We start from the raw sequence: 25,738 nt of genomic DNA on the forward strand, positions 1-25,738 counted from the left end.
TGTTATTACAAGCAGAACTACTGGTGATGACAACAAAGAACTCAAAAGGCATTGTTCAAAATTGAATAAACATACTTACAGATCAAATTTTATTTTCATCTCTGAGCCTCTTTAACATCACTTCCAGATATGCTGCAGATGTCATTTTCACAGACTCAGGGACCCTAAAGTTGGACGTACAATCTCACTTCCCAGTGTTTCAGCCCAAACATCACTCAGTCAGCTCCCTGCTGATGTTGCAGTCTTGTTGGAACAGGGGCGCCATTCTCTAACCATCCAGAACTCCATCCATCTGGACCGTCCAGTTCAGCATGGCATTCATCAGCGAACTGTCACTTGCATAATAATTTGGAACACAACACAGTGTAAATACTTTAAACGGGCGGTGAATGTAAGAGGTTTCTGCTGCCTATGGATAACGCACCCACACATCATTCCTCTCACATCCTTTATAGCTTCAGTTCTGTTTTTCTGCTCCTCTGTCCAGGTTCATGCCGAGAGTGGAAATTGTTCAGAAACACAATACAGCGGCACGTCGTCTGTATATCCGCGGCCACAATGGCAAGATCTACCCTTACCTGGTGATGAACGACGCTTGCCTAACCGAGTCACGCCGAGAGGAGAGGGTCCTGCAGCTCCTCCGCCTCCTCAACCCCTGTCTGGAGAAGAGAAAGGAGACCACCAAGAGACACCTCTTCTTCACTGGTAGGGCCAGGGACAAGAGAGATGGGTGTCTGGGTGGTTCAAAAACATACAGGGAGTGAATGTAAAACTTCAACAACACTAAATAAAAAGACTCGGTATTTAAGGGACATCCCCTCAAATCTTTTCTGGAGCCTCCCTGCACCAGCAGCAGGACAAGAAAATGTGAATATTTCACTATAAATGTAATTAGAAACAATTGTGTTGTCATTTATTTCCTCAGGTGCTGCTGTGGTGATTTCATTCATCTCATACCAATGTTTTCGTAGGACAGTCAACATATGTTGCACTGTACAGCCTTGGATAGGAAAATCTGTTTGTTTGTCACCTCTCCTTTCATTTGTCTTCTCTTTCTGTCTCACTCACTCGCCACACATGCAATTTATATTTGCTTTCAAGCGCTATTTCCTGTCACCCCCTTGTGGTTTGCCTCCACCCAGATGTTTGCTTGCTCTCCATTTATGCACTTGATTGGTTTGTTTAAAGCAGAAATATGGACGGGGAATTCAACAGTCCCCTCCAACCCATTTCCTTCCAACTGGAATGGCTGGTATTGATTTGATTTGGGGTGCCAGTGTATGTAAATGTTTAGACTGCTTTCACTGTGCAACCCATGCACAGTCTTTTACCTTCTCTGACCCTGCTTGGTGTTGAGAGATCGCATGCCTTCAGTGCAGCTGTTTCCCAACTGCAGAGTATTTTAGTTGTAGGTTTATATCTGTGGTTTGTACTGTGGTACAACGGGGATTGTTTACTAGTGAGTGCAGCCAAATATTTACAGTTTGTGTGTCACTGACGTGGTTGTTTTCCCCTCTCCTTACCTTCTTCCCTACTACCGATTTCTTCTTTTTTCTTCTCTCCATCTTATTTCTTCCCTCTGCTCTCCCCTCCACATCTTTTTCCCACCTGTATCCTCTCCCTCCATTCCTCTCTCCAGTGCCCCGAGTGGTGGCAGTGTCGCCTCAGATGCGGCTCGTAGAGGACAACCCTTCATCTCTGTCACTGGTGGAAATCTACAAACAACGCTGCGCCAAGAAGGGCATCGAACATGACAACCCCATTTCCAGATATTACGATCGTCTGGCCACTGTGCAGGCCAGAGGCACACAGGCCAGCCACCAGGTATGGAGACAATCATGTAAACAGATCTGCACACATACGCACATAACAGAGACTGCACACAATGCAGCTGTGCCCTTCATTAATGCCCTGCGTTGATATGCATCCTGGGTGAGTGGACTGTAATTTAACAGCAACTTCATGCAGCCATGTCATGGTCACCAAGGAGGCATTTGAGCGTTTAGTGGCTGCCCTGAGTAAATCCTGTATCTCCCAGAGAAAAATAACCTCACTTTCAGCTTTGTGACAGTGCACTTTTCAGGTAATCCAGTTTCTTTTTATATGCTCTATTTAGCATAAAATACAGGAGAATTTCCTCAGCCTGTAAAGGAGCACTTAATTCTTAAGTTAATTAGAAATATTAAAATTTCCAAATTGGGAGATTCATGGTTTTCACTGGACAGGGACGATATGTTCTTCATGAGGGGCTGCGTCTGTGGTGGTCACTATTGTGTTGAATAAAGAACATGAGTGCGAGGCCTGATGTTAGCGTGTCCATGTCCGCCTATTTAACCTCTACTCCCTCCTCTTGTCTGCTACCAGGTCCTGCGGGACATCCTGAAGGAGGTGCAGGGAAACATGGTTCCTCGCAGCATGCTGAAGGAGTGGGCTCTCCACACCTTCCCCAACGCCACCGATTACTGGACCTTCCGGAAGATGTTCACCATCCAGCTGGCCCTCATCGGCCTTGCCGAGTTCATGCTCCACCTCAACAGGCTCAACCCTGAGATGTTGCAGATAGCACAGGTAGGAGACATGTGCAAAGATACACGAGGTCCAAACATGTTTGACTCCGTCAAGGGCAAGTGGTGATCCATGTGACGGGGGCTAATTCAATAGATATACACTCTCGTAGATGCATTAAGAGATCACCATCACCCTCTCCATATCTGGCCGCATGAATTACCACTCTCCCCCATGACATTCACGCTAGGCCTATCAGTCAGCCTTCTGCTGTCAATGCGAAGGATGTTTTGACAGAACGTTATATTCAGTCCCTCTGCTCTACAGCTATCAAAGACGTTTCAATTTGAAGAGGCTGTGTCTGTGTGCGTGCGCTGCCTCTCAGTCCGTACACACATCCGTCTGGTGCTCGGGGTCCGCAGACAGCTTTCTCAAAGTCATTATTAAAGATGATTGTGTCAGTCGGCCACCCCTCCCCTCTGATCCTAATCGGCCTTTGCTGACAGGCGTTCCTCCGGGCAGCTAAGCACTGGTATTAAGCCCCCTCTCTGCCTGTTCCACTCCGCAGATCCCATTAGACACAGGAGGATTACGGTACGGAGAGTGTACACACACACAAACACACAAACACAGAGAGAGAGAGAGAGAGAGAGAGAGAGTGCAAGGACAGGACATCACAGCCGAAGCATTGCGCCCCGCCCTGCCTAAATAGAGACCTTAAGTTCCTTCAACTTGGAGCTTATAGAGCTCAGTGATGCTTCGAGGCGTCAGCAAACAAAGGCGCTGCTTTGTGGCATCCATCAGGCCTTAATTCAGAATTAATTCTTTCAACACCTGTCTTCATAAGGCATCACATCGTCTCTCGAGAGCGTGTTCCCTTTGGAAAGATCTCTCCATCTCCTTTGAATTCGTTGACATTTGTTCTAAAAATCAGCCACAGTCAAGATCACAGCTGCAAGTCACCACATGTGACACAGTAATGTTGCGTCATCCCAAGCACACCAGCCCCAGAATGAAGCTAAATCGTTGGCCGCTAGAGTGGTGATTTAGCATTCTAAGCGCTGCCTCCACAGCCAACTGTCTGCAGGCTTATCTGAGCCCCCTGGGGGTTGCTGGTGTCTCAGCCCACTGCCTTGAGGCCCTCCGCTGGGGCCTGGAGGAGCAAATGACAGTAGGAGAGAGAGAGAGACAGGAGGGGAGGGAATTAAGGAGAAGGAGGGAGTGAGGGAGGGAAAGAGGCGAGACAGAGGAGGAGAGGGAGCACGAGCTGGAATGAAATGCTCTGCTATAAAGCTGTCAGAGCCACTCACCTTTTCATATAAGGGAGCTTATCTTCTCCGGAATGGCTGCTCGTGCAGCCGTCCACTCGCACATAAATGCAGGCTTAAGGATGAAAACTTGGCTGTATATATTTAAGTCAGTGGGGAGCGGCGGGGGAGAGGGGAGTGGGAGTGAATTGAGGATTATAGATGTTCTGCTGCTGATAGTTTGACGTGTTACGGTGTCTGGGGTGCGCAGATCAATAACTGCAGCCATTTCGTTGGTGTGAGCTTGTTTTGTTACTCCCCTAGCCTTTCTGAAGAAGAGTTATTTTCTTGCAGGGTTTATGTGCTCTAAGGACTGTGGAGAGCACTGCAGAAAGGAATATTCCTAAATGATTTTTCTTTATTTGCTACTGGTTATGAGCAGGCACTTCTGAACAATGCTTTCTTTGAAGTGTCCTGCCTGTTACACTCAAACATAAAGCCTACCTCATACTTCTACACTGTGTATATACTCACTCATTTGTATGACTTGTGCTTAAACTTTACCTTTATACTCTGTCGCCTGTTTTTAGGACACAGGAAAGCTGAACGTCTCCTATTTCCGCTTCGACATCAATGACGCCACAGGCGACCTGGACGCTAATCGCCCCGTTCCGTTCCGCCTGACGCCAAACATCTCCGAGTTCCTGACCACCATCGGCGTCTCCGGCCCACTGACTGCCTCCATGATTGCTGTGGCGCGATGCTTCGCACAGCCAAACTTTAAGGTAACTCATTCTATTTCACAGATGGATATACTGCTACACGATATATACAGGGATTGAATACACTAATTTAATCAGCCATGTTAGCTTGTGTTAATATTAAAGTCAAATCATCAGTCATTGCAGGCTTAAGGAACACACATTGCATCATATATATTGCATTTAAATGTTAAAATAAGTACACTTGAAATATGACATTTGCTCAACTTGACCCAAATGGTATGAGTTGGAAGGGTTTTAGGAGAAATGTATTTAACGTGAGGTCGAAGCCAGCTGGCAGCGTCAGTGAGGATATATTTCAGGCTGTCGTGAGGACGTAGTGGTTTGTTGTCAAATTTAAGCTCTTGCTGAATTCTTTCAGATATTGTTGAGCGCTGAAACTTACCCAGGGCGGAAGTTCACCAAGGCGCAGCCAAACAAGAACAATACAATGAAAGCAGGAGCAGTCAGAGGGTTGTTTCAGTATCTGCAGCAGGCCGGTAATGACAGGCGTGTGGTGTCTATGTATAGGTCTGCCTCATACTTTAAGTCTGACTGATGTGGAGGGAGCAGGAGCGCTTCAGATGCAAATAAACAAAACACTCCACTATGTGAACTAGTTAAAGCCAGGGGCCAACGCTTCTTGTGGTCAAAGGAAATGGACGTTTCCAGGGCAAGCAGCGAAACACAACAAACACCTAACAATCATCCCCTCAAATATATTGAAGCCTGAAACCACATAAACACTTTAGGTAAGGCTAGGGAACAGTGTGTACCCAGTTAGGTGATGATTGCTAGTGTTGTGGCCCCGTCATGGTTTCAATGGTTATGTATTTCAGTTCTGTGTCACCATAATGGGCCCCTAACAACACAGAGATTTTCCTGAGGATGATTGGCGCACCCTTAATTGGGTTAAACAGCTTTGTTTTATGTGTATGTTTGAGATCGGCAATGGCTTCGTATAAACTGAGGCTCGATCAGGTTTCACTGCTGTCGTTCCCGTGACGGACACTTTCAACACAGGGCTCAGGAAAGTCTGCCCAGAAGATTTTATAAGATTCATATTCTCTATGTATAAACAGCGTTCCTTGGACACATAATTTGAGCTTCAGATGGATGCAGTGGTTTTGGAATTAGCGAGGAATCTCATGAACAACTGTAACGCCATCGTGACCACATCCCATAGTTTGATATACCGCAGTGCCATGAAAATGTTTATCTGCCGCTGCCACATTTTAATTGTTTTTAAACAAATGTGAAGTAATAAAGTTCCACTTACGTGCTTTTCTGGCGCATTCAACCAAATCTTTCGGTCATCATCAGTTTCTTGTTGTCAGAATAAAGCAAATGAAAGTTAAATAGGTGCATTTTTTTCCAGACTTGTATTTTATTACAGGAGGGAAAGAAAACAATCACAGCAGCACAAAACAAGAAAACCAGAGTTGCCCAAGGATCCAGTTACAACATGTGTTATTGTTTTACTGTGTGTTAAATGCACATCATCATTTTCTCGGTCTCTGATAGGTCGATGGCATCCTGAAGGCAGTCCTTCGAGATGAGATCATTGCCTGGCACAAGAAGACCCAAGAGGACACGTCCATGCCTCTGTCCCCTGCCGGCCAACCGGAGAACATGGACTCCCAGCAGCTAGTGTCATTGGTCCAGAAGGCTGTCACGGCCATCATGACCCGCCTCCATAACCTGGCTCAGTTCGAGGGAGGAGAGAGTAAGGTCAACACCCTGGTGGCTGCAGCAAACAGCCTGGACAATCTGTGCCGCATGGACCCCGCCTGGCACCCCTGGCTCTGAGAGACCAGAGAGGGAAAGATGATGTGACGCAGAGGAGGAGATTGAGAGGGATGGGACAAGGTGCAGGCCAAGAAAAGATGCTTTTGATTACTTTTATTATGTGTCTGACAAACACGGCGAGGGTTGTTGAATGGATGATGCTCTTCACTGTACAGAAGTCTGAGGGACTGTTTTGGTCTCGATCGAAGTGCACCGAAACAGCTGGCCGTCACATTGCTAGCTGGAGCAGGGCTCGTCGGTATTTTAAAGTTAAGATATCTGGACTGATAGAATCTTTTTTATGAAAACACAATTTCTCCTTCATCTCATATTTATTTTTATAACTAAATGACAGGGACTCTGTGCGACGCCAGTTGTCCTGTCTTCAGTACGACAGGGAGGCGACAAATATTTGTGCAGGTATCATTATGAGCCACACACTCAGGCTTATGGGAGTTTCTTTTTTTGTTATTTAAAGAGTAAATCTTCTGTTGTTTGCTTTAGCTGTGTCTTTGTTTTATTTCACCTGCATCAAGAGCTCACAGTTTTTCCACTTTTATTTTTGCCCCTCGAAAATAGCCATTCGTGGAGCTTCTTTTCTATCCCTGCCGAATGAGGAACGTCGTGGTCCTGTGAACAACAGATGATTGTCTTTCTTTTTTTTTTTACGCACTGTCTGAACTGTATTAACATGTGTGACTATTCCAGAAGCCCTTGTACTTTACATTTGTTATGCCTTTCCATCAGTCGTGTTGTAATAACAAAGTAAAACTACAGGGCGAATTGACGGTGTAATAAGCTGTAATGCAGATATGTCATTCCTGAGCTGGCTGTGTATGCATATTCCTTCCTCCCTTTTTTGTAAAGGCAAAATGCCTTTTCTGACAGAAGTATTAGCTCCTGTTTTGTAAATAAGCATTTTGTTTTAATAAAATGCTCTTTTGTAATACAGAAAGTGCGTTCGCTTTTACTCTAACCTCCCGCTGAGTCTTCGTTTAAACTGTATATTAGGACAATTTCAACCAGTTAATCTCAGAAATGAGTTTCGGCTCTGCTCACAATTACCATAAAGCAAAACTCACATTCGTTTTCCTCCCGAGTTGTTTTTTTATACCAGTTGTAAAACAGCAATAATAACCAGTAATCCCCATCTGCGCCTCACATCTACTGCATCACTGTCACAGCCATAATCACCCTGAAGGACGCACTCTTGGATATTATTGCGGTAATAACTCATGCTGTGAAACGACTCCAGACGAACCATTCTCTGACGTTGAAAAGTCTATTGCCATCATCCTTGCGGTCCACAGTTAGTAGACATTTATGGAGAGGCATTTCAGCGCAGCAGTGTTGAATCAAAGTGCTGCTCTGTCTCGTGGAGGTACAATAACCTTGTGGTCATTCCCTCCCTGTGGTGAGAAAGTCATGCAGAGGTGTGTCGAGGCGTTTCTCTCCTCCCCTGGTGTTTGATTAATGCGTGCCAGTGGATCTCCGAGTGGGCTGGCCTCGCTTGACTTACACACACTGTCAGGCAGCCTGCCTGCACTCATAAACAAAGGTTATATCTCTGTTCACCCCTATACAAGCCACATACACAACCTCTCAACGTGTTTACACACTGTCTCAAACATCTCTCTTCCGCTCTGATCCACACAAGAAAGGTCTCAGCAGCTGGTATTTTCCCACATTCACCTCCTCGTTTCATCAGTTTTCTGCAGCTTTTTTTTTTTTTTCCATTCGCCGTCTTAGTAAACGCCTGCATTTGCGAGTGTTTTCAAGAGGCTGCAGTTTTTTTATTAGGTGCTTTGCTGCGCACGTCCAGGAAATGAATGATAGTTTGTACAAATACTTGTCAGACTGTTGTGTTTTTTTCCACCTCACGTTTCTCTTTACTCGGATTGGAAATGTTTAGAGAAGTTGTTTGGTTTCCTGAAATCGTCCGTTTGCAACATTGACTGATTTTAGATTCATGTTTCGTGTAAAGGAGAGTAACCACACACTGGATTAAAACTCCTGAAACTTAATCATCATCATGTTTTGGACTAAATCTTTTACTGCAGTGGATTGTCTTTGTCAATGTTACCACACTGATCACTGAGCGACGTAATCAGATTGCATCAATTAAAAAAAAAAAAAAAAGACAGTCAGAGAGCCTGAGGGGAAATTACACTAAGTTTAATTTAAGTTATTTTAAAAACCTAAAAGATTCAGGCTTTGCTTTCTGGACCAAAGTGATGGACTAATAGACTGACAGAGCGACAGTGCCACCCACAGAGGGGTCATCTGGATCTACTGGGGTTTTAAATTGTGGGGTCAAATGTTCGCCCTGCTGTGGAGCTGTAATCCAGCATGTTTAGATTTTTCCCCTCACTGAACCTGTAATCTGCTCTAAACATAGTGTACGATTCCCCTTCTGCACCTGTGAACCATGCCTTCTTTTAACTGCAACGTTCAGTAAAAGGGACATGTGAAGAACTTTGTGTCCTTTTGGCTGAATAGCTACTCATTTCCGATGCCTTCCAGCATAAGGAAGACGCTGGACATCAGAGTTAATTATCACTTTACCGACTCGGCTGACCGGCTCGTCCCTGGATGAGTCACTTCCACTGCGGAGTCACTCTGGTACCAACAGAAACCAGGCTGACCCCGTGACCTGGAACTGATGCCTCTCCAGACACGACGAAGGACATTCATGTTAAGTCTAGGGCCAAAGCATGGTGGAGGGATTTAGTTTCTCACACACACACACACACACATCCAGTGTGTTTTGTTCAGATTCCTTGTGGATGATTGTGTTTGAAGTTCTGGGTGCCCTCTGTTGGGACAGACATCCATTTCACGCCCCAGGTGCCTGTTCCGATGGGAGAGAGATTAGGTGAAATATGAAATCCACAACAGCAGAACACACACACACACACACACACACACACACACACACACACACACACACACACACACACAATGATGTGTCATAGCTTGCCTTCTGGGGTCTTGGCAACCTGTGACTGCAGACAGATATCACAGGAGCAGAGGTGTCAGCTGCAGCGGCCCCACCTCCGTCTCCTCCCTTTCTTTCCCTTTCTCTCTGCCTGATATGAGTGAAGTGGAGACGAAGGCTTCGCCACCCCCACACCTCTCTCCCTCTCCGGTGGTGTGAGAGGAGAGGAGTGGAGGTGATTGATGTGCTCCAGTGGGAGTGGAGGTGTAGAGCCTGGATCATCATCAGCCCTGGTACAGAGCAGAGATCTCAGAGGACACACCAAAGCCGGAATAGATCCTGGCAGGGCCACATGATGAAATCTTCCCCCTCCAATGATCCTCATCCCTGCAGAGGATGGCTGAGGGGGAAGGAGGAGGAGGAGGAGGAACAGGAAGGGCTTAAGGGAGGAGTGAAGGAGGAAGACTTTTTCAGAAGCTGTCTGTTTGCTTTATGTGGCAACTAAGCCGTCATACTGTATTTCTCCAGAGACGCATTTGGATAGAGTGTAATAAGAGCTTACAGTAGACATGCAAGAACAGAGGTGAAGAGTACTTTACCAGCACCCTAATCCACTTCTTTCCTCCCTCCACAATTCATCATTCAAGACCAGGATGCCACCAACTCTGCCTCTGTTCTCACAGCCGGCATCCAATTATATATCACATTGTATCAGGCGTGGTCGCGCAGTAGGGGAAGACGCTTCTTTGTGTTTTCATGTAAACAAACAGTATTAATCAAATAACGATTGTGTGTTGATCTCAAGTCTGGGAAGCAGCGTATCTCATATCTAGCAGCTGAGGATTTGTTTTGTTGCTCAGTGAAGGAGCTCCATTAGGACTTCTAATGGCATTTCCACTCAGAGGAGTTGAGCTCATTAGTTTGGTGTCTAAAATCTGCCATTATGATTTTAATTGCCCAAGCTGTACACAGCAGTATGGGAAGCAATCAAAGTCACTTCTTTTTTTTTTTTTTTTTTTTTTCTTGGCGAAAGTGATGCAGCAGCACATCAGCAACTCGCATGCTGATTTCAAATGCGCACGCATACACTTTGTATGGAAGGACAGCGCAGGGGTTTGGAGAGAAAAGAGTTTAAGTGTCTCTTTCGAAACTTTAAATGAGTTTATATTCAGTTCAAGTCACAACAGAGGCTTTTCTTTTTTCCACAAAACTTTCTGGAAAACTAACCTGATTTAAAAGTATGGAATAACACCGCTTGTGATGACATATCATGTGTTGTAGTATATTCTGTGAACTATCAATCAAGCGTCTGCCGTGAGTGAGATGTCACTTCCTGTGTGGTGGTTTGGAAATCTTTTCTTGTGTGCTGTGGAGAGGTGTGGGGCTTTGGTTCCTGTGTGTCCTTTTTTGGCAGAGGCTGGGCGTGGTCCTCCAGGTGGGAGCTGGCTCCAACACAGCCGGGACTCATCGCAATCAAGCACAGCATAAAGACTGTGGACTGCAGAGGACTCGAGGCCACATTGTTTCTGCTGCTTAGCGGTGTTGTTGGCTGTTCACTAGTGCTACCTGTGGGTTTAAGTGCATATTTAGTTTTGTTTCTCATGTCAATCACCGGTGCCTGATCTCCTGTGCCTATTTCCCTTTTGCTTGAGTTCTCTTGCTCCAGCCTCTTGCCTCCACCTGCCTTGAGCCCCAAGCCCTCAATCACCACCTTGTTTCATCTTGTGCCTTTACCACCACGTGCCCTCAATGCTAGTACTCACACCACCCGAGCTCTGTGCGCTCTCACACCACCCGAGCTCTGTGCGCTCTCCACCTCACTACCTCGTGCCTCACCTGCTGTTCTCAGGACTTCCCAGCTACGAGTTTCACTCACTGCTCATTCAAAGAGCAGTGAGTGAAGTCTAAGCAGACTAAACACTTGCTATTTTACCCGTACTTCCTGTCTGTGTGTCTGCTATTGAGTCCAGATCCTGCCCAAACGTAACATCCTGGGTTCTAATGCTGATCAACACCACTCTGATGTCTGTAAATATAAGGCTACAGCCAGCAGCTGGTTAGCTTAGCTCCCTATTTCCACCTCTCACTATCAAACTTTGAGTTTACATAAATCAGGTATATTATGTTTAATCCATGAGCTTTAGAGGTGAGTAAAACTAGGTTCTTCCAGAAACAAAAACAAAGAAACAAAAATGAAATACTTTTGACCATAACATGAGCCGATACGAGTGTTACATCGTCAGACTTCTGTGTTTCCATGTTAACATTGAAAACACTGCTAAAATTAAAACGCCTCTAGGACACCCTGAGTTGATGATGTCATCATGTGGTTGAACTGAACTGAGGAGGAAATGACAACAGATCATTTTTCTTCACTGTTGTTTACCGCCACTTGGCAACGTCAGCAGTACTTGAGTGTGGAGCAGCGGAGCGTGATTAATTATGAAGTACTCTTGGCATGGAATACCATGCTGAAGTGGTATTAGTGTTAAGTGTGCGTGAAGCGTCGGTGATGGGTATTTCACGCTGGCATGGGACACATACCGAGTGCAAGTACATAGTTTTGTAGCCAAGCTTATTGTACAAGCCTAAACGTATAGATATAGCATGCAGGGTTTCCCTAAAAGCAACATATAGACTCATGCGTGGCCTCCAGCCAATAACAGCACTCAGGTGAGGTAGCGATCAGGCTCACGTTGTAATCTGCATCTGAAGCTTTGGAACAAAACAGCATTAAAGGGAGCTAACGATGCTGACAATAGGACAGATATATGCACATTAAATAGAAATAACCCGAATTCTGTTCTCTCTGACTTGTAACTACTTAAAATGAGTGTTGCTCAGCTTTGCAGCTGTTCCTTTGAATGTACTTGATGTAACACCCTCCACAGGTTCATTTGCATTCTTCAGTCTCTCTTAACGAGGGTCTAAGCCCATTTCCTGCTTAAATCAAACGCTGTTCTCATCACACGAGTGACTGGTTGAGGGGTGTTCACATGATTCCTGATGTCGAATACTATTTAGCACATCACACTTCCTCAGAAATCAATTCCTGTGTGGCTTGGCGTGAACCTTTCTGCTCTTGCTGGATGCATTGATTCAGTGCTGCGTGTCTGGAAATGTGCTGGCTGCCCGTGTTACTGCATGAAGAGGACAAGGAGGCTGTGCAACCTCCACGTCAGCTTCCAATCATGCATTTTGGATTTTACTGAACAAAGGAGGTCTGTCAGAGGGGTGTCTAATTGTGTCCGTGTGAGTCACGCTGACTCCTGGGATCAGCCTGAGGTGGTGGGGCTTCAGAGTACACATAATCACAGGTCTTTGGCTTCCATAAACACATTAAAGATGACGCAGAAATACAGCATTTTTCATTTTCTGATAGTTGTAAGCTGAAGTTGTATACTACATGAACATTGCCATACGTACAGCCACATCGTTAACACGGCAGCGAATTCAGAAAAAGTGTAAATACATCAGTTCGAGTAAACATGATGCTTCTGAGTGATAGAAATGCACGGTGGCGCAGCAGGTCGCTGGTTCGATCCCCGGGTTGGGCAGGGCCTTTCTGTGTGAAGTTTGCATGTTCTTCCCGTGCATGCGTGGGTTCTCTCCGGGCACTCCGGCTTCCTCCCACAGACCAAAAAACATGCTCATTAGGTTAATTGGTGACTCTAAATTGTCCATAGGTGTGAATGGTTGTCTGTCTGTGTGTCTGTCTATGTTCCCCTGCGATCGGCTGGCGCCCGGCGCCTCTCGCCCATTGCTAGCTGGGATAAGCTCCAGCCCCCCGCAACCCCCAAAGGGATACGCGGGTATAGAAGATGAATGAATGAGTCCAAGGCCGACTTCTTATTTGTTGAGCTGCCAGTTATCTTCACTCTCTTTGGTAAATACAATAAACAACAACACTGCATTCAGTGATTTATAGTTTACCTCCATTCAGGAATCAATTTCTAAGGTGAAAATCCAGAGACGTGTCTGTCTCCAGGATACAAGCTCAGATCTGACTTGTGACCACGTTCACAGTATAGTTTTCCCATTAGCTTTTATAGCAACGAGCAGCGTTGTAATAAAATTTTAACTTCACTCTGTGGGTACCGTCCAGGCAGATTCTCTAGCAGTAGCTTTAAAAAATTACTCAGATATCTTTCCCACTTGATGAGATAAATTTCACAGCTTTTTGAGTCTAGTGAAAAAGTAATACAGAGAATATATCATGTATGTCAGCAGGAGTAAGTCCGCTCCATTTGAAGAAACTTCTACCCACCGATGCTCTTACTGTTATGATCAATCCATTCCAGGGGTTATTTTATGATGAAAAGCTGTAATATACATTTGGTGCACTGATTTTCGCCCAGCTTGCCTTATCTGCTTCTTCTGAAGTCAAAGATTCAGCAATCCTACCGTGCCTGAACTTTTGCATTGCAAAAGCAGCGGTGATGGCGATAGGTAGTCAGAACAGAGGGCATCTTTTTTTTCAAGAAAAAGTAAATTGCGCTAATTCAATCTTCAGCCTCACTTTGGTTAATACTGCATTATATTGTTCTGCATTCACCTGGTGTCGCTGGTCTAAATCAGTCCTTATTAGACGTGTCAAATGAAAAGCAGCAGGCCTGGAGTCAGGAAGTTCTGCTCCGGTCGATTGAGAACGCTGTTGGTGGGGAAATTGGCAGCTCTGTTTTTTGGGTAATGGAATTCTTCCTGTATGATTGTTGGCAAGAAGATAACGACGTTAGATGATTGTGAGGCTGCCAAAAGTTGCCTTGTACTACTGATACATCTAATATAATCACTCAGGTTTAGCCACACTAGCAGCTAGCGGAGACATATCTCAACTGCTGTTGGATGGACTCTCCAGAGGATGAACCCGCATGAAGCCGTTGATCCCCAGACTTTTCATCCAGTGCCACAGAGGCTCACATTTTTGGCTGAAGTAACATTTCTGAACAACTATGGAGTGAATTGCCATGAAATCAAGTGCACACACTCAGGTCCCACAGAGGATGAATTTGAGGTAACTGCTGATTCTTTTCATGTCTCATCTGGTGCCATCGCCGCTCAAAACCTCCAGTTGTCCAGTTTGGATTTTCACTTCATAAGAGCAAATCCTCAGCTGTACTTTGTGTTTAGTGCTACTTAGCGAATATCAAACATGAGCATGTTAGCAGTCACTGTGAGCATATGATCCTGCTAGAACGTCTGCTATTAAGCATGTCACCTCACCTGTTTGGCCTGATCCGGGGGAAAAGGAAGATTAGACATCCAAACAACAAAACACGGCCAGAAATGCTGAGTTACATCACCTGAATCAGTTAGCTGTTTTCCTTCGGGCCTGATCGGTGGGGTTTCGTCATCCGCCTGTAGCTCCTGTGGCTGCTTCATCTCTAATAAGGCCTTTAATTGCACTCCATCATGGCTTTTTTGTGGACATGACCAGCAGCAGCAAAGCTGTCTCCCACCAGTGCTCCCCTCCATCCAGAGCCAATTAATGATTCTCCTCCTAGGATGTCCTGATCAGACCAGGCAGAGAGTTGCTCAGCCGGGTTGACAACTGTTCCCCCTCCTCCCTCCGCGCCCTCCGCGCCCTCCGCGCCCTCCGCCCGTCCATCCCGGCATCCTCAGCACTCTCCCTCTCCTCTGCGCCCAACCGCGTGATTTAATTTGTTTGGTAATATCAGGATTGGCATGTTCAGCCCAGCTTCACTCCAAAGTGAAATTGGACAAGGGCATTGGAGCCTCACCATGTAAAACCGCCTCACCTTGACAGCTGCTTGAGTGGGCAGCGGATTGCAGAGGAGAGTAAAGGAGGAGGAGGGAGAAGAGAAGGTGGGGGGGGTGAAGGATGTACCTGAGAGGAAGGCAGACACCAATTCACTTCTCTCTTTTCCACAGGGGAGTTTTGTGTCAGGAAGGGAGCCAGCTATGAAGACGGAAGCTGTTTAAAGTGGAGACAAAGCACCAGGTGCTACTGGGGACCAATCTGCTCCACAACAGCGTGCTGGAGCCTGTCCAATCTGTCCAATAAGCTTCCACGGAGACTCTGGCATGACAGCTCACCCTGTAGTGTGTGATGGATCTCGTTGAGATTTGTCACATTTCTTATGTCAACTCAGATCTTCCAACTCTTGTGATTGACTGGAGAGATCACAGACATGAGCGCTTATTTTTTATGCCCAGATTTTCCCGATCCTCCCAAAGTCCACATTGCCATTTCTTATCTCCGCCAAGGAGGTTATGTTTTCTGTCCGGTTTGTTGGATTGTTTGTCTGTGTAAAAACTGAAGGCCTGATTTTCATGGAGCGCGTTCCAAGGACCAACCCATTCAATCTTGGAGCGGATCTGAATCATGAGGCATTAACGTTGTGAGATAAATGCCTCACATCTTGAAATCCAATAGATTGTAGTGAAGCTCAACATTGCAACCTGTTGGCCCTGCGTTGTGTTGTGTTGGGTGGAGGAATGATGGAGGCTTGCATTACATCTGTGCAGCTATTTATTGTCTATATGTGGGTCAGTCATACATCTGTTTGCCATTGCTTTAGATGCAGCATACTATGAAAGATGCTTTCTTTGTGATAGTGACAGCTGCAGTAATTTATCTCAGTAAAGTGCTTTACATCAACTTGTTACACTTCTCAGTAGCATTTCATACATCAAAACACGAGCACGTTCACACAGAAAACTTATTGATATGTGTTTGTCACATTTTTGTGGAGTGCTCAGCTAAAAAAAAACTACCCCAGTGGCTCTCCGCTCCGCTCTGCTTAAAATACACACCTCGTCTGTTTTTGATGGAGGCCGCGCCGAGCTGCACGAAGCCAATCAACCGGGCTGGAAGTCAGACAAAGGAACGGAGAGAATCCAGTCGATTTTCACAATGATGCACAATGTGCATACTCCTGATCATAAAAGCAGACCAAAAAACAGAAAGCATGTAACTACAGAGCCTACTTATCCAGAAGCACAAACATGAAGGGAAAAAATGACCAAATCAACAAAATCTGAGCAAGTCAACAAAATAGGACAGGCCAAACGCACCGCTTTTGAAACGCTCGCAGTGGGGTATGAAGTGGGGATCAAAGCTATGTCACAGACACACTGTCGGCGAGCCGTGCTTGGTGGAAAGTGCTGCTGGATTTATGGGAAGAGGAATCATATACTGGGACCTCTTGAAACCATTTAGAACTTATCAGTCTGTCAGGATGAGAGCTGGGGAGAACCAGACTAACAGTAATCATGCAGGTCGGCTAACTAGCTTTATGTAAACGCACATTTGGCTGATGGGTAACTCACTGTGGGACCTATTGAAAGTCGCCAAAAGAAAAAAATGGATGAAGCAGTCTGGGGAGACAGTGGAGAGAAAAGCCTGCTCTTCACTGTTCACTTAATAATTCATTCACGTTCTGTTTGTTTTGGTCTTTGAATGGCAGTGTCATTTTCAACATGTTCTCTCTGATCTGGGATTTATTCGCTGCTGCTGCACACCTGCGTGATTGTGAGCAATACCCACCAAGTTGACTTAACAGTATTACCCTCACACTGCAATCCTGCTGAAAGAGGTTTAATAAAAAGAGTGCCGAGGCTTAGAGGAGAAGCCGTGTACAGTATATTTCTAAGAGACCAGACATCCAGTGAACCTCGCTTTATGTATACATGGACAGTCCAGGTCCGTGTCTCTGCTTGTCCACTGTAACAGGAACAGTGAAAGCTCCTGGAACAGAAACATGCTGAGGCAGCCAGGAGCGATGCTAATCAGATTAGTTTTTCTCCAAACTTTCATGCAAGGCAGACGGCCATCATTTGTGACTATGTCACTCTGTCAAGGCCTCTGTTGATCCTGATAAGTCGTGGCGGCTTGACGGACATTGATGAAGAGGAGGAAGAATGCAAGTCCCTGAGCGTTTAGCTGACTCTGCTGCTTCAGAGCATCAAATCAGCCGGGGGAAAGAATTGAAGGTAATTGGTTTCAATAAAATCGCGCTGCAATTGATCATTCTGTAGTTTTGGAAAGTTGAGGCTTTGGCTCACAGATGCACACACACACACACACATACACACACAGAAATATCCGCTGTGCGCACCCGTCACGTCAAACAAAGTGAGATGGCCTAGATAGGTAGACGGGGAGACAAGCAGGGTGTTGGAGGGAGCAGAAAGGAGCAGGGATCTGAGGCCAGATTCATTTCCACCTCCAGTGGAGGGAGACCACCTATTTAGCCTGTCTGTGAGAGGCCAGGCCACAGGGACGATAACAGATCACAGCCCATCAGCTGCCGGAGCTCAGATCTAACTGATGGCCTTGAGAGGAGAGCTCACGATTGCATTTCACGAACTTACGACTTCAATTTCCATATCATTAAGCTTGTCTGTGCATTTACGTGCTAGTTTTCATAAATCCACGCCAATGCATGACAAATAACAGTTGTCGTGAGTCCAGCAGTGTCAGTCTTATGCTGTTTGTCAGTCTGTGTGCAGAAATGTGTGTTTCACTTAAGCTCATTTTGTCCACATAACAGCACATAACCTCGTTACGCCTTGAGGTGCGTAGGGGAATGTTTTGATGCGTTGCTCGAACTGACTGGGAGATCTTCCTCTTTTGTTTAGTGAGTGAAAGAATGGGGGAGGAGCCCCAATCTCCTGTCTTCCCACCTCATTACCCACACCTGGATAGGACTGTGGGGGATCCTAATTTAAGTCACTCGTTAGCAACGTCCTAATGCGTTCTGACAGCAACAAGAGAAGGGGATGGAGGGTCGGTGGAAGAGAAAGATCGAAGGAGAAAGAGGGCGAGGGAGGGAGAGGATGGGGAGTGGCAAGGCGCAGAATTGCCTTGACAGACAATTGCAGGACAGAAAACCAGGAGGAGGGGGAGCGCCTGTGCATTACAAGAACTATTCTTATTTCTTGCTTTGATTTACATAAAATGAGCATCATCCTAAATCATCCAGGCCCTCCGCTGTTGGCCCCGTATGCATAAACCATTAGATTTCTTTGCTAATGCACATAAACTAATGAACGCAATATCGTTTCCCACGACTGTACCGCCGCAGCACAACAGGAAATCAAATAAAACCCTGTTTACCAAATAAATTCCTCTGCGTCTGTGTTAGGGCTGCCTCTGGTTGATTGTATGTTTTGCAGCAGAACACAGCTGCGCGGCGGCTCCAAACAGCACCACACATCAGCACGGAGGATAATGCATCGGAAGAAATTATCAAGCGAGTTGGGGTAAATTTGACTTCTGTGAGTGAAGCGTGGCGAATTTACACCTCCAAATGGGTTTGCAACAAGGTCGGAAAGATTTCCAGTGAAAGCAAATCCCTTTGTCTGCCTGAGAAGTGGAAGGATATATCCTCCATTACCTTACAATTGCAAGAAAGCGTGTTCACTTGTAGCGCAAATCTCATTCCGCTGCCCTCAGTGAAAAGTTGACAAGATTTCCATGCCAGGCCACTTATATCCCATAGTTAGTCACAAACAGTCAATGAACACAAGACTGCTGGTAACAGACTTGATTCATTTGAGGGGGAAAGGGGGGTTTCTAGGTCTTTACCAAGTGGAGACATGTGTTAACAGTAAAATGTCTTACAGCAGGCTGAGAAGCTTGAATTTTCTATTTATTAGTTATGACTTGACATAATTTCTTTGGAAAGTTTCACTTGATTGTAGCAGAAAAGACCCAAATAAATGCCAAACAGGGTCCCAGGCTTTATTCAGAGTTAGGATTTAGCAGGTGGCTTAGGTCAACTGAGCCTCAAGGATGCCCATTATTTCTACTTGTAACCTTCCACTTCCTGCGATATTAAAATAAAAAAATGTGAAGGCTCAGTGTCAGTTGAGTCTGAGAGCGAGTGCAGCCACGAATCCTCCTCAAACTTGAGACAACAAACTGAATAAGAGAGGAGGTTGGAGAGGCATGGGATCAGCAGGTTCATCCTGATAAATATGAGAAACTGTTGCAAACCCACTCATTAGTCCTGACCCGGCGTATAATTCCAGCTCGGCAGCCTGTCGAGAGGCAGAGAAAGAGACGTGATGGGGAAAAGCGCGGAGAGGAGGAACAGCTGGTGACAATACGCTTCACGCGTTTGGCATTTGCAGATGAAAAGAGACCTCATGGTTTCAAAGGCACTGAAAGATGAGCGTGGGAAGAAAAAGGTGAAATAATAAGAAAGTGCCAGAATTAATGGACCTGCAGGAAAAATCACCGGGGACACTGACACAATTATTGATAGCAAGAACTAAAACCATGGGGCCACAAGGTAACTGAAGCTCCTTGTTAAAAAGAGTCTCTTTTACTATTAAACCGTATCAGGAGAGATTTTTTTTATTTGAATAAAGAAGAGCTGGTGTATAACCAGCTGAGGATGATGGGTGGTTTTGGTGTTTTCGTGGTGTTAATGGGTGCCCTGGTCACTGGAAACAAATGTTATATTTTGAAAGATTTGTTTCAGAGGTAAAAGAAAAGATGCACCTTAGCGGAGTGATTACTTAGCACTTCTTCCTAAATAACCTACTTTGGAACAGAATTTCATACAGTAACTCAAAAAGCCTTAACTGAAAAGGTGATGCACTCCTGCACGCTGTCTGCACAAACTGTCTTAAAGCTGCTGTAATAATTGTTTTTAAAGTAATAATTCATGAACTGACTGTGTAATGTGAGTAGTGCTGCCTGTGGTGACAGACTGACAGAATATTATCACCAGACTCCGTTGCAGCTCTATGGAGTGTTTCAGCATCTTTCCACTCGTTTTGGAAACCAGAATTTTAGAAATATAAAGGCAGTTAAGGTATACTGTATAAGAGTAAGGAATAAAGTCAGAAACCCCCCAAATTACTCAAAATACTGCCAAAGACATGAGCTTTGTATCCTCAATAGTTTCTTTTCTGTGCACCTACATGAGCAAATTCTAAAAGGTCATCTGACAAATGAACATTTCTAGAGGCCTCAGTGGAGGAATACACTGACATATGCACGAGCAACTTGAAATTAGATCACTGACCTGATGAACCAAATACAAAGCTCCCCTGTGCAGGTAAATAAAGATGCATTTTAGTGTCAAACGTACAAGATTTGACCCTCATCTGTCACTGAATGCACATCCAGCAGGTGCAACAGGCAGCTGCTCCTTTCATGAATGATAACACCAGAAGCAGCAGCAGCAGCGGATCACACAGCCTCGCTTATAGAGTTCAGTTATAAGAAAGCATGAAATTTAAATAAATAAAAGTTTAAAATGAATATCTGTTCTGACTGAAATGTATTTTCTAGTTCTTTTATTTATTTTTTTTTAAGCTTGATATTTGCAGAAATACAGAACTAAGGGCACTTGCCAGCACAGCTTCAGCAGGTGAGATAAATATGAATATGCAGTATAAATAACTACACAATTAATATTTAATCTTGTCCTTACTGTACCCTCCCATGCTGGTAATGCAGCCTCACCGTTTACAAATATAACAGATTGCTAGTCACACAGTGCTGAATAATTCTCTTCCTGATTGGAAATAATATTGGGAAGCCTGGAGCACAAAGATATGAGTTTTAATTTGGTTTGCTGATGCATTCTGAGGGATAAACAAATAGATAGCGCCGTGATCTTAGACAGACAGAGATGGATTTCCTGGTTACTTTTTCACGGTTGACTTTGTTTGTGTAGCATCTGGTAACACACTGGTAATGAGATTTTTAAGCTGAAATGACATTCAAATACTGGCATATACTGTGCAGTATGAAGATGGGTAAAGAAGGCTAATGTGAAGGGAATATTCATACATTGTAGTTAGTTACAGCTCTGTAGGTTCAGGTGTGGCCACCTGAAGAAGATGAAATGTGCTTATCCACTGTTAATTAGCTAAACGTGTCCTGCAAACAGCGATTGTCCAATCATTGAGCGATGGTAATAGATGTCTTTATCACCTTGTCTTTGTGTCTTTTCTGCACCATCAACGGGTGAGGGTGATGATTTTTGTTTTATCTGTGACATGTAGCTTTAGCTTCAGTCTAGTAGCACAATGTAGCCATTAGGTGCGTATTTAACGCCTTTTATAGGACACTTGTTTTAAAACAGCTGGAAACAAAGAAAGTCAGCCACAGATGGAGTTTTCAGCCAACTCATGCAGCAAACATGAGCTTAATCAGCTCGCTGGAATTAATGTTCGCTGACAAAATCTGCTCGTGACAGTGATCGTTTCAGCTGACAGGATGCACAGTGGCGAAGTAGAAATGAGGCTTTGTCTACCTTCTGTCTGTCTGACTGTCTGATGTCTGAACTTGAGGACCCATTGTTTCAAAAATGAGTAAGAATTTCTATAGTAAATCTGCCAACGTTATCGTTTTAAAACTGCATGGGCCATGCGCAAATGCAAAGCTTGACAGGCGTAACTAAGGTCGAACAGAGTCAGGTCAGTGTTTCCTCTGTTCATTTTAACTGCAGCATCAAATCTGTGCAGTGGACTTGATGTCGCTTTGATAATGCCGATCAGCCTCTGATTCTGCACTGGTCCGCTGTTCAGAAACAAATCCAGAGTCAGTCCCATCAGCCATATTCTGCTTCGTCCTTGTCCGGCGTACCTGAGCGTGTTTCCAGCCAGTTGACCTCTGCCACTGCTTAGAAGGCACTTTCCAGCTATTAGACTAATTTGTTCTGGGCTCCTGCAGTCCTGCAAGAGGAGCAGCGAAAAGGTTTTGGAGAACAGTGTACCTTCACAGTAGGGTTGTAATTAGCACAGATTGAAGCGCTGTGCCCTACCCTACCCCTGTGCGGCATGACAGATGCCTTGAATGATAAACACAGTGTGCAAACATGCGAGGCTGGATTTACAGTTACATTGTGAAATCTGAATAAACATGAAATATGTTGACATTCGGTTTTATGGAAGGATATTACAGTGTGTGTCACTTAACCTTTACATTTGACCTCTTAATCTGTTTTTTCATTCAGTCCAGCTGAAGTGCAGTTAAAGGGGTCACCCCTTGACCTTCAACTCCCTGTAATAGTGTCAGTATCTCAATAAGAGGAGAATGGCTGGAAGATTAAATGGGTTTAAATGTGTGTGTTTGTGAATGAGCGTGCGTGCGTGTGAGTGAGTGCACGTACCTTCCTGTAAGGCGGGTCAATGTCACCGGATCACTGGGAATAGCCTTCTTATCTACCCACCGCTGCTGTCGCACTTGACACAAGGGACATTTGTCAAATGAATCAAAGTTTAAGGGCCGCCACCACAACAAATAACCCCATTACCTTTGTGGGAGGATTGAGAGATGACTCCCATGGACTCCTCCCTATTAATAATTAAAAACACTGATGCTCTTGTCACTTTCCATGAATCAAATTTAACAGCGTGGTGACGGAGGATTTGTGTCCACGCTTTGTGCCAGTGTGCAATTTCATGTTTGTGTGCGCGCACTGGGAGGTATAAACTGCACAGAATATGACTTCCAGCGTGACCTTAGCCATTTGATGATGGATTGCCGTGTTGTTTATCATCTGTAACAGCATTATTTTGATGAGCTGCTGACAACTGAACAACCGGTTTCTTCCACTGAGTGTGAAAAAAGACTCAACTTGATGTTACACTCGCTCAATGTGTGTCTGTAAAAATTAATCAGTGTCCAAAACATGATTGGTTTAATTGGCTTTTATGTTAATGTTGTGTAGCGGCAAGAAGTGAGAGGGTTGTTTACCTGCAAAATGAAAACTAATAGAATAAAAAAACAAAAAAAACCATGATATTTATAGAAACCAATTTGCAGGCCACTTCCACAAACAATTCACTAACTGAGTGTGTGTGTGTGTGTGTGGGAATCTCAACAATGCCATATAAAAGCTTCCTGAAGGCACTCAGGGTTATCACGGAGGACAGAGAGGTAATGTACTGTCACACTGACACCTGTGTCTTTGAGGCTCCGTGCATGTGTGGGACCGTGTGTGCATGTTTGGGTACATTTGCGTCCACGCTTTAGTGTGTGCGTGAGCGTCCAATCATGTCCAGCCCTCTGTGCAGGGGCCCACGGGGACCTCTGTGATAAATTGTTGACAACCTGCAGTAATTACTGATCTGCGCTCTGATAGCATCAGCCACAAAGTCCGAGGAGGAGAGATAAAACAGCAGATAGTTTTCAATCTACCAGCTCATCATATATAATAAAGAGATTGTTCAATTTGATCATCTGCCCAAACAAATTAATATTGGACTCTGTTTGTTCCGGAGAGCATTTCTTTGGCTGTGACTTTTTAACTTTTCCTTTCCAATTTCTCTTCTTCTGTGACTCACATTCCTTTGACAGAGTTATAATGGCGCCGAGATAAAAATGGATGAAAATAATGAATTCACTGTGCACATTCTCACACACAAGCCTCTGTAGCTACAGTGTGCCTGATGACATTTAGATAGTATTTGTGTTTCTCTGTGGGTGACCCGTGTCAAAGAGCAAATCTTCTCTTTTCATCTCACTGAATCTCTAATTACAGTGCAGTGAATCATGTTATTTCCTGCTATTGATATCCTCTCACTGACTCACTCGCAAGCTCAGTCACTTGCAGAAGGAGAAAGAAATCAAGTAAATTGTGTTTAACCGATGTTTAGGATGTGACGCCTTTCGTGCAGCATCTGTTTGCATTATCCAACCACATGTTTTCACACTTTTTTTTTTTTAATGGCTATTCTGGCAGGGCATGTTAGCCATGATGCTAGTCAGATAGCACAATTATCCTCTCAAAGGCAAGTAAAACACTTTGCATCAAGCGGTTTTGATAATGAAGCTCTTATAATGTAGTTTTGACATGAATGGGTTAATTAGGATAATTTCCAAGTGTACGTTCACACTTCTTCTGTAATGTGTTGCTATACTGCATGCTAATGGAAGGTGTGAGAGGCTGTGACTGCATGTGGTTAAATACATCTTGTATTTACTGCTGCTGTTGTATTTTCTTTCATCCACTGTTTTTCAGCATTTTGACATCAACCCCCAGTGATGCAAGTCCCTAATTAACATTTTAACACTGCTGTTTAGATATTGTCTCATACTGTGTAAGGTTTTAGATGGCTGTAATCGACCTCTTGTCCATTTTGCAGGCTGTCCAGGTGGAAATGTATCTGACGAATGTAAGGCTAATAGCCTGCTCACTGCTAAATGCTAACTTTGTCTGCTGTTTGGTGTTGAGTAGGCTGTGTACAGTGGGTTTATCTGAGCTTAATGCAGCTGAAAATGACACAGATAAGAGGGACGAGACTGAATCAATGTTGTAAAACCAGAACAATAAGCCAAAAGAAGCTAAAACACAAACCTGCAGTGCAAAGCTGGCTGCTAATTTTCCTTCAGTTTATCACCATGAGCAACAACTTGCACGTCATTCATAGACATTTGACCTGATGTTAAAGTAAAAATATTCATTTGTGCAGCTTTAAACATATTTATCTGTCATCAAATACATATTTTATTAATTTTAATGCATTTCATTCACTTTGCTACATTATGCTTTATTACCTGTAGCCAGAATGTTGACACTAAAAATATATTTGCCAATGAAAAGTAACATTCAGAACAGTGCAAACATCTAGAGATAATGAACAGAACTATGATATACAGTCAGTTAAAGATGGCTCCCAAATGAAGCCTGTTTTCATCCAATACTGTGTCTGCCCTTTCCAAATCACGTCTCTTAATCAACCATTCATGTCTTTTATCAAAACAGTTTCAACTTTAAGAGCAAACACTTCAGTCACACTTTCATCCATCTGTTTTTAGCATCTCATTTTATTGTGTTGCTCCCCTCATTGTGGCCAACTATTTTTGGCCAACAAGTTTGTTCTCTGTCATCATGCTGGCTGAGTTTCCCTCCTCACTGCGCTCTGTAGGAAATGAATGGACCTCCAGTGACTTGCTGATCACGTTGCTCACAGTGGGAACATATGGTAACATCTTAGACAACTGAGAGAAACATGTTGCGTCAACATAATCGGATTTGCAAAGGTCACTGCGTTTCGCCTGTTGTTTCTGCATTCGTTTTATTATTACACAGATATCACAATGATGCATTAACTGACAGGCATATTGGACAGAATACAAAATGTTATTTTCCATGTAGTTACAATTAATACAACTCATCCACTGTGTGTTACTTTGGTGTCAACTCTTTACAAGAATCAGTTGCTGGGTGAGGTTGAGGGGCTCCGTTGAAATCTCCCTCCATCAAATCAATGCCTTTAATGTAACAATTAACATCCGGTCATGTAATTGATTAGCTGCCTATCACACAGCTGCAGCCTGGTAAAGAGCTGGGATTGGAAAAGCAAACATTCCTCGCAGTTGTGTTGAATCAACAGCAAGAAATATGAGCAATTTAAGCAGGTTCATTCATAGACGGGGTGTAAAATGAACAAGCCCTGAAGACCCCAAATTAAACAAAAATAAAGCAAAGCATGATTAGTTTAACCAGGTGAAACAACAGCTACAGTTTTGACTGTAGGTGCCAACTGCATTTAGGTTGCAATTT

General features: G+C 44.3%; 1 protein-coding gene across 2 annotated transcripts in view; it reads left to right on the plus strand.

Moving 5' to 3' along the window:
- The window catches only part of trrap (transformation/transcription domain-associated protein), a 78,233-nt gene extending 70,980 nt beyond the window's left edge, over positions 1 to 7,253 (plus strand). For both annotated transcript variants that reach the window (XM_076759830.1, XM_076759831.1), the window contains 5 exons: positions 488 to 705; positions 1,640 to 1,824; positions 2,365 to 2,568; positions 4,343 to 4,537; positions 6,038 to 7,253. In XM_076759830.1, the coding sequence (XP_076615945.1) occupies positions 488 to 705; positions 1,640 to 1,824; positions 2,365 to 2,568; positions 4,343 to 4,537; positions 6,038 to 6,322 (1,087 nt within the window). In that variant the 3' untranslated portion in view covers positions 6,323 to 7,253. The remainder of the gene's footprint in view (positions 1 to 487; positions 706 to 1,639; positions 1,825 to 2,364; positions 2,569 to 4,342; positions 4,538 to 6,037) is intronic.
- The last annotated feature ends 18,485 nt before the right edge of the window (positions 7,254 to 25,738 follow it).

Source organism: Chaetodon auriga, chromosome 20 (genome assembly GCF_051107435.1).
Source record: "Chaetodon auriga isolate fChaAug3 chromosome 20, fChaAug3.hap1, whole genome shotgun sequence".
Classification (NCBI taxonomy): Eukaryota; Metazoa; Chordata; class Actinopteri; order Chaetodontiformes; family Chaetodontidae; genus Chaetodon; species Chaetodon auriga.